Source organism: Gallinula chloropus, assembly GCF_964237585.1.
Source record: "Gallinula chloropus genome assembly, chromosome: 3".
Classification (NCBI taxonomy): Eukaryota; Metazoa; Chordata; class Aves; order Gruiformes; family Rallidae; genus Gallinula; species Gallinula chloropus.
The window spans coordinates 62,129,739-62,139,729 of NC_140087.1; the positions used below are offsets into that span (position 1 = coordinate 62,129,739).

Genomic DNA, 9,991 nt, shown 5'->3' on the forward strand with positions numbered 1-9,991 from the left:
CAGATACAGACAAGCGTTGATGTTCAGTCTGTTCCCAGGGAAATGTAAGTTTTGTGATGCTTTCAGCCCACTGCTTGGCAAGAATTCTGCATACACTGTAGTCAAGGGACTGCTTGACAGCTGACATTTTAAGAACCAAATCTCTTGCATCCTACCAAAGTCAATTCTCCAGTTCAGTGTTAAGAAAAAAAAAAATCCTTTAAAACACACAATCTGCAATACAAAAGGAAAAAAATAAAGCCTCACACCTTGCACACCTTCCAGAATTGAAGCCTCTCCTCCACTGTTTATACATGGTTTTTAAACATTGTGACTACATGATGCATTTCAGGTGCGCAACAACAGAACTTTTTTTCCAGCTGGGAGCCTTCTGCCACCCTCTAGACCTCACCCTTATTCCAAGCTTTACCTCTTGTAGTGCTGATGCAACTGGCTCTAGAATAGATGAATAATTTTGGTTAAGAAGAAAACAATCCCACCCCTTTTTGGGTGAGGTGGGCTTTTTTTATAATCTTTTTTTTAAAATTTGAATACAGCACAGATGTGCAAAAACCACCCAGTGATGTGGTTTACAAGAATAGCCCCTCAAAACAGTTGCATTGTTACAACTGCAGCACAGAACTCTGAATAAAAGAGTAATTCCCACTGAATTGTTTGCAAAGATGCACCCTGCTCATAATCAAAGGACTAATATAATACCCTCTAACAATTTTAATCCCTTTGTAAAGCGTAAGGGGAAGAATCAGGAGTGGGATGAGCAAAACCCAGAAAAGATGCCAAAGTTCACTTTCAGCAAAGCACAAGTAGCCGTAAGAATAATAAACTAAAACTGTATGTGTCCTTTGCCTGTGGCTTCCTTTTAGTCAGTAGAAGGTTACAGAAAAAAAAAAGTACAGTCACCACAGTCCCCTTTAAAATTTATGTCAGGTTTTTAAACATAGGTCTATTATTTCCTTTTTGTTTCTACAGTTGGTCACATACAATCATTCCCCAATACTGCCTTCCCCCATGTAATGTAATCACGTGGCGACTTCTCTCTCTTATTCCTGTTTGGGAAACTGTCAGTAAAATAAAAGAACCAGATGATAAACTAAGCAAATACTGAATGCCAGAAACAGACCAACTGTCCGTTCCCTCCTACCTACATCGCAATAATGATAACAGAAGGAAACCACGTACCTTGTTACCTCCTGCTGCAGTCGGGAAACACTGGGCACATAGAACATTACCCCAAAGAAAAGCAAAGGCTCATTGGCAAATTTGTCCAGCTGCTTCTTCAGAGGCTTTTCCAGTTCAACCCAGCGGGCTTGCTGGCTCTTGCTGAGAAACCAAAGGCCGAAGTAGTGTGTCTAGATAAAGAAACGAAATAGTGTCGGTTTACCTTTTTCAGCCAGATCACATGCACAATCAACGACACGAATGCAAATAAGAACAGATGGTATTGTGCAAATTGTCCACATGCAAAGTCAGAGCAACTTCTTCTCTACTATCCTTTTTAATTTTTAGGACAATCCTAGAGACAAATTAATATTGCAACATAATATGCTTCACAGAGTACTATCTGCCCCTTACCATCTCTCCCAAATACATATTAAAGAGCTCTAGCTGACATTATGGCACAGGTGACATAAATGATTTACTGAAAGTCTCTGAGTCTTTCTTCTTTTACACCTGTGCCTTGTGAACAGACAGCAAAACAAAGGCTGGATCAAAGCACAAAGGCTTCACAAGACTTTGGATCAGGCTCACTCCAGGCAAAGGACAAGGACTCTTCCAACTATAAAAGAAGGGCAGACCCACATGCATCTCCGAATGCACATACCAATACCAGGACTATTTACCCAATACACAACATGCTTGCATTTTTTAATGCACTCACAAGGTTTTATAATGGAAAAGTTATTACACTTAAAACGTGCACCACACACACGGGTTGTTTGCTCTAGGCTCTTACAGAAATACCAAGTTGAAAACCTCAGCTATTTCCTATCCCTGTAACTCTCAGTTGCTGTAGTGCCTCCTGTATAAGCCACATAGGACTGTTGCTGGTGGAGAGAGCTTCAAATACTACAGATTGGTAATAAGCACCTGAAAGAATATTCACCAACTGGATTTCCCAGATGTTCATGATTTAAAGTGAAAAAGTAGCAGAAAAATTGTAACCATTACACTTTGCAAAAAGCCTGTTTTGCTTTGGTGAGGACACTTCTCTAAAAACCATTGCATGTAGCATGACTTAGCATACAACACCAGGGCAACTAATGCGATACTGAAAAATCAAAATGCTGAGAAATAACAAGTCAGCAGGGACAACACTGCTCCAACTGTTTTATAGCGGAGGGCATGAAAGAGAGAATCATATGCAAAAAATCTGATTTGGAGTGCAGGTGTACTTACTTTAGGGTCTCATTACGTACATATTTTTCAACCTTGGAGAATGTCCAGACTAACATTTAACTAAGGTAATAACTAATTCAACTTGATTCCTCAATTAAGCCTGACAAACCTGTAGTATAGATCTAACACTCGCAGGCCTTTCTTTTTAAGCTCAGTTTGGTACAATGAAGCAAGCTAGGTTTTGTATTTTGGTTGTTGTTTTGTGGGTTTTTTTAAGAGAATCAGTGCAGTGTATCCTTCTAGAATTGAACAGTATCCTCAATAAACCAATCAATCCAGGGCACAAACAAATCAAGAAGCCAGAATCTCCCATAGGATAAGCCTAAACCTAACCAATTCACTGATACATGTCTACTCTCCCTCTGGAATCATCACCAGATAAGAAGTTGTTTCTGATGAGCTCACCACGATAGTAATTAGATTAAAATGAAGGAAGGCAGGGCAGTGAGGACAGCAAAGCAAAGGAATGCACATGAAGGCATGAAAAGCACAGTGATTTTGCAACCTCATAAGGGAAATCCTTTAACACACAAACTCTTGAAAATCACTGCAGGGCAGCTCATCTTCAGCCAGCAGCAGTGCAGAGCTGTGAAAGCAGTACTCCTGTGTTACTTTAAAAAGCATTCACCTCACCTGGGATCCAAACTTGCAGTGTCAAGCAAAGCATCTAGCAATTGTGATGATTTGGAGTCTGAAGTCTATAAGAGTTATTCAAAGGATTAAGGGTATTGCCATTAAGCAGAGCTCAAATGAGCACAGTCCCTCCCCTTTGAGTGGGGGCAGAGGGGCAACCAAAATTTAGATTTGTTACAGTAGAAAGGCTCTTCAAGTAACAAATCCAGAATCCTGAGTCACTTCCAAGGAATAAAAAGTGAAGGGAATGCGGTGTTTAAGCTTCTAGACTACAGCAGATAGATCAGACCGACCATGGCAGCATGCATTTCACGTGACAAAAAGGCAACTCTTTTCCTGCAAAGCCACCTGGAGAGGATCGAGCAATCGCAGGTGAAGCACAGGGACTGCAGAGCAGAGTCACAAGCACATGCACTTTGGAGAGACATCCAACCCAGATGTTTCAATGTCAGCCACCTACCCCCTTCTTGAAAATGTTAGCATTTTGTAACAACCCACAGTGGGGAAGGACTTCTGTGGCCACCGCTGTGAATGCCTGAGGAGACTCTCTCCCTGGGGAACATAATTGATTCCCAAACAGGAACAGAGGAACACGGAACTGGAAATAGCTGCGCCATGAAGTTCAGTATGCTAGGACCAGCCAAATGACTGTCCAGAAGGCCTTACAGAACTCGTCATGTGTTGCCATACACTCCTACCCACAAAACATCTCTGCAGTACATACACCCCACAAGTTAGATGACTAGATATAAAAATGGGATCTTTTTCCCCCCCTATAAGCATCTGATGGAAAACTAGGTTGATTCTAAAAGCTGGATTGATGTCTGTCTGTACAGTGAACCACTGACTTCATTCCAGTTTTCATGGAATAAGTATTTACACCTGCACCTGGGAGGCTCTGAAAGAACATGGACTGCTCTAGCAGGTACACCAGCGAAGTGGCAAAGAAAGTGAATGATGCTTTCATTTCTAAAGAATAAAAAAATACAGAATCTTTCTTCCAGCCACAGCTGACAGACTGAAGGAAAGCTTTTCATAATTCTAAATGTATCCACACACATCCATTCTGCAAAGAGCTTCAGTTGCTGGTGCTTTTGGTCTGCCTAATCTGCAAATACATGAAGAGCTCTGGTAGAAAAGAGTTTACATTAATTTTCTCTCAAACTTTTAAACTTTGTCTTACCTATTCCACATGACTTCATTCATGGTACAAGGAAACTGGTTTATACTCCTCCAGCAACTGCGGTCCTCTGCTAAAGCAGTGAACAAGAACTAGGGCACCCACACACCGCAACAGTACTGTATGAAAAGGCAGTCTTCAAAATATGGAGAGCCAGAAAACTGGATACACAAAACCTGCGCTGAGAAGTCTTAAAAGAGGTGACATTTGAGCTGCCAGTTCAGAAGGCAATATATTAGTTTTGGACTTGAACTTAGCCACACTCCCAAGTCCAGAACTACCCCTGCCTTATGTCAGGCAAAAAGAGAAAGACTATCAGCACCAGGACAGGACAGACACTTACTAAACTAGCAAATCTCATTCAAAAGGATCCAACCAGACAGGCTTGATGTTTATTAAAGCATGAGGCTAAGCGGTCAACTAAATATTTATTCTTGAGAAAGAGGCAGAGATGCAGTTCCTCTGGGCAAAAGGCATCAAACCCTGCTATCCCAGGGCACTCGCACAGAGAGGGAGGCACCACTTATGGCGGTTAATTGTTCCTAGAAGGTCTCTTGTCCAAGCGCTTCCTGAACCCCATTCCCAGCTTTGCTGGCAAGAAGAGTCAAATCCAGCCAAACTTCAAGGCAACCTGGCTGCCAAACACAGGTTTTCAGTCATGCCCTGAGGAGTGGCAGCAAGCGGCCACCCTTGCGCAGCAGTTAGCATCTACCTGCGGTGCTTGGATCACCACCCACCACAGTGTTGGAGGTGCCATTGTGAAATTCAGCTCAACAGAATAATTCTTGTTGGAAAGGACTCGCCACCTTACAAGAAGTCAGAATTTCAAGATTTAAACTTATTTTATAGGGTGAATTAAGGAAACAAAAAGGAGAGATCTCACCACAAATTTGTACAGATTATTCTGCTACTTCAAGCAGGTTCACTTAGTCTCACATGAAGGGAAAAATGCCATAATATTGGAGAAAAAAAAATCCTTTAACACCTGCACACATACAAGATTATAAATTCTATTTCTGACCTTGTCTTTTCTCTCCTCCCCTTCCTCTCCTCTTCTAGTCTTTACTTTTTACGTAATGCTGGCATAAGAGCTCATTTTATTAGATCCAGCAACTGTTCAGCTAGAAGACCTGATGCTTTGTCAAGAGCTTTGCTGAAAAGGATAAAATGAGATTTTACAGTAGTTACACAGCTACACTTTCTACTGACCTATTCTTGAACCCTGACTCAGTCAGGGAGGGAGTTGCATTCCCCAGAGATCAAATAGAAATATGCATAATCCATTAGACACTGTTTTTCAGTCATGTGTGGTATAATGATCGACAGTCCTTCACAACAATGCATACAGTAATCTCAAACAGGTTTGCTTTTTAGCAGGGGGAGTTTGGACAGTTTTTTGTTTATTTCTAAGAAATTGCCTCAAGCGTGAGAAGGAAGCATCCTAACATGAAGGTAGAAGTTGGGGTACACCTGGAATTTATTTAAATGCAAGATCAAACTGAAGTATCAAGCAAAAATTGATCTTTGCTTTTAAGAGAATACATGTTCTTACCTGAGACTGCATGAAGGAGACAAACAGGATTTCAGTACTGTTTTGTGAACATGGGATTTAATGAAGTGTAGTTTCTTTCTTGCTTGTACATCATAGTTTGCAATAAGATTTCTAAGAGAAAGTATTGCACAGAACTGTAGGAGTTGGAAGGGACCTCCAGAGACCATCAGGTCCACCCCCTCTGCCAAAGCAGGTTCCCTAGGACATATCGCACAGATAGGCGTCCAGATGGGTCTTGAATATCTCCAGAGAAGGAGACACCACAACCCCCTGGGCAGCCTGTCCCAGGGCTCTGTCACCCTCACTGTGAAAAAGTTCTTCCACATGTTGATGCAGAACTTCCTGTGCTCCAACTTGAAGCCATGGTCCTTTGTCCTGTCTCCACAGACAACTGAGAAGAGGTTGGCCAAGAGTGTCCCACACTTCAGATATTTATAAACACTAATCAGTCTTCTAAAGCATATTCCAGTGGAAGTTTTGCTGCATTTGGAGAATTGAACATGCCTCTTTCCGATATGGACACTTGCAAGAATTTTCCCCTGGGTACACTTAATGGGTTTCTCTCGTCTACTCAGCTATCTAGCTGCACATATCTTGCAGAAATCTGAGTTTGTCAAAATATTTTTGACCCTGTTGTAGAGTTTGATTGGTCAGCAGGTTCAAAGATGCTGATAAGCCCAGAAAGGGAAGGGAAGAGTCACCAAATGACTGCAATCAGCCTTGTTTCCCTACAAAACATGACAGGAAGACAACAGGGGCAGAAGAGGAGTTGAATTTTGGGTCTGAGAGAAAGGTCAGCACCCAACACCAGGCACCTCCAAGCACAGTTACTGCAATTATTGCTCTTGAAAGGAGCAGAAGAGGATACAGGGAGACCCTCTCAAAATTGAAAGAGGTCAGTAATTCTCTCCTAAACATTTAAAGCAGCAAAGGATGCTACCAGAATCAATCAGGAAAAAATAAATTAAAAAAAGCCCCAAAGCCTTCTATCAAAAAAATGCTGCACTATTGAAATCTGAACTTTACAAAATTTGTTCAACGTTGCCAAAACTTTGTTTAGAAAAAAAAAGTGGGGAGGGTGATGAAAGAAGGGGAAAGTGCTCCAACAACATCAAAGCATTCTCTTCTGTGTTGTTAAAATATTTTTTATCTTGAAACACAAACTTTTTGTGCTGAAATATTTCTTTTTGCATGACACAAATAATTTTGAAAAGACAAAAACCAAAGCAACAGAACCCCCCCATGAAATTTAACACTAACCAAAACAAGTTCCTTTGCTACTTTACTGTCCAGTCTCTCCTCTTTGGAAAATTTTGAAACTTTGGGCTTTGTTCCAAAGCGGAACAAAACCCATTCTGAAATCACAAAATGCTTTATGGAAAAGAATGCTAACCCGCTGATGGGACTGTTGTTCTCAAATGCAGGTGGACCTCCAGAGAGAATCATTAGATCCAGACTTCTGCTGTACCAACTAGATAAATCCACAAGGAATAGAAGGAAAATCACTTCACTCATTTCACTCCTTTCTGCACTGGAAGGAAAGGGAAGGACCCTCACATCTCTGTAAGGAAACCCTAAAGCATCAGCAACAGAAAGAAAAAGGAAAGAAGAAAACTACCAGGAATTCTTCATCCCTAGAACAGGAGGAGGAAAATAATTCTACTGAAGCCCACATTAAAATAAAAAGTATGAAAAATCACTATGCAATATTCTGACTCTCTGCCCTGTTCCTGCCTGCACATTTCTTCTGCCTATCCTGCACACACACCCACACAGAGTGAGATTCTTCTCCCATTCTTTATCATTATTAGATGCACAAAAAGGAGTTTTCATTTAGTTTTCATCTGCATTAGTTATTTGTATGCTACCTTCTAGGTGCTGCCCTTACAAAGGGCCAGGGAGCAACAAATGTAAGACACTGCAAGATTATTACATTTCCCAGCTATGCTTACAGAAAGCATCAGCCAGGACAGGCAGATGATAACACAGCAATTTTCAGGCAGTGGTTTTCCACTTGTGATTTGCAAAAGCCTAGAAACACGCAGGATACCTTCTGTGCAAGTAAAAGACAGTTCATTTGTGCTGTGCACATTGGAGACAGATTTTGAAAAAGGCTGCAACTCTTAAAACGAATAACGAACTCTACAGCAAGAGGTAAGTACAGGATTTCAGTAAAACTGGGTTTCTTCAGTCTTTTCAGAAACACCGAGAATGTAAAGGAAGTCTTTCAGAGTCTCAGATGTAAAATGTTTCAGGTAACAAAATGACAAAAAATACCCACCGTCCTCAAACTTCTACTAATACAGCTGTTGCCTCTTTTCAGTATATTAGTAACAATAATATATTTATATGAAGGGGGGTATTTAAAAGCCTGTGGTCTCCTTCCCACTGTTGGTGAAGCCATGGTTACCTTCAGATAAAAATTCCTGTAACTTGGCCTTTGGCATCCCAGTTGAGCAAGTAACAGCCATTGCTTTCTAAGAAAAGAAGAAACCTCATCTTCGTATTACAAAGAGCTATCAGAGCGATGATGAATGAGCAACAACACAAAATCCTGAGCGCCGTTCTGCCTTCAGTTTTCATGCAACCAGAACATGTTTGTCCAAGCTCCAGCTGCTGATCGTATCTGGCCAGCTCTGAGAATAACATGATTCAAATGAGCACACTGCCTGAGCTAAAAACGTGTCAAATTATACAGTGACAGATGGCCTTTCCCGGGTTACTCTTACCTCACGTAACTCCAGCCTCTGTGCGACAGCTTCCAAGCACTCCTGCCCGGTGCTCTCCACGGAGAGGGTGCACTCGATCACATTGCTGTCCAGCAGACGAATCCTTGTCACAAAGCAGTTCTTGCTCAAGACGTTGTAGCGTCTGGTCCGTCGCAGTTTCAGCCCGAAAGGCATGGCTGTTAGCCTGGAAGGTCACCCCCTTCCCTGTGCTCTTCCAAGAGTTATCAGCACACTCGTCGATTTGCCTTGCAAGCTTCTTCAACTGGCACTACTCTCCTCCAGAAATGGAGGTAGCTGTCCATTCCCAGCGTGAGTTTCGAGGGATTCCTGCAAAATACATACAAGTAAGTAGAGTTAAGTGTGAAATAAGATGTTCCCGAAGACCAGTGGGGGGAGAAAAAAAAAAAAGCTTGAGTCACATTTACAACTATAAAATAAACACCTCCACCCACAGGACTGCCAGGCACTTACACATCTCCCAAAAGAACACCTTATACAACAGATCTTTCAAAAATCTATTTTGGTGCTGAATTTAAAGCACAGATTTAATTGCAAAGCCATTCTTTGAGAAGCTCAGTACAAGCAGCAACTCTAACAGGGCCCACATCCAGAGGTGCTAACTCTCCCACCATTACCCCCACCACAGGGGTCTATAACATCATCTTCAAGTTGAGTTTTGGTGCCCTCAGGCCAGCTTTGAAAGCTAGCTTAAAAAGCTAAGGAATAGAGGCATTTAAAAGAGGTACGATTTTGAAAGAAGAAAGGCTGGCTGAAGTCAGCAGGAAATGCAGGCGCTCAGCACCTCTGAAAAAAATCAAACCCTAAGCATGCATGTGAAAGGCACGAAGCATCCCAGCCATTTCAGAGAAGGCTCCTCTGAGGCAATCCCTGACATTTTGCTCACTTTCAGCTCCAAAGTAATTCTGCATTTCACCCTTTCAGGTGGAATGAGTAACTGCAGGAGCAGCTGCCAAAGATCAGGATAAAACCGAGTGGGAGGAAAAGAACACATATTCTAGATGTTATTTTTAATTACTACTCCTAAAATTTATCAGGGACACATGCAATTTAAGCCAAAATACAATGCAGGCAGAACAACCAGAGATACAGAAATAATGGCATTTAAGAAGATATGATCCTCATCTCCAAGGTCCACTTTAAAAACCAACCAAACAAAAAAACAAACAACCCAACCCAGTTTAGTTAGGAGCAGGTTCAAGTTCAAAGCAAAGCATTTGTACTGGCATAACCAGCTTAAAAATACCACTTTCCACATGCAGAGGAACAAAATAAAAAGAAAATTACTTGCTCGTAAGCCTTCCTTGGTTTGCTATTCTGGAGAAAGAGATGGCGGGACACTAACAGTGGCATTTATAAGCACATTTCTCTTAGTACTAGAAACAAAAACTAGCTCCCATTCCCTTGTTTCTTAAGAGAAGCAACAGAAAGCATTGCAAGTAGAGCATGCATCGTTTAGCTGGCTATGACATTTCAAAAACA

The 9,991-nt window shown here is 41.5% G+C and overlaps 1 protein-coding gene across 1 annotated transcript in view; it reads right to left on the reverse strand.

The window, feature by feature from the left end:
• PTPN14 (protein tyrosine phosphatase non-receptor type 14) overlaps window positions 1–8,665 on the reverse strand; it is a gene marked incomplete at both ends in the record, with an annotated part of 69,549 nt that extends 60,884 nt beyond the window's left edge. The window contains 2 exons of the mRNA XM_084262157.1: window positions 1,180–1,349; window positions 8,492–8,665. Of these exons, the coding sequence (XP_084118283.1) occupies window positions 1,180–1,349; window positions 8,492–8,665 (344 nt within the window). The remainder of the gene's footprint in view (window positions 1–1,179; window positions 1,350–8,491) is intronic.
• Window positions 8,666–9,991: the final 1,326 nt, after the last annotated feature.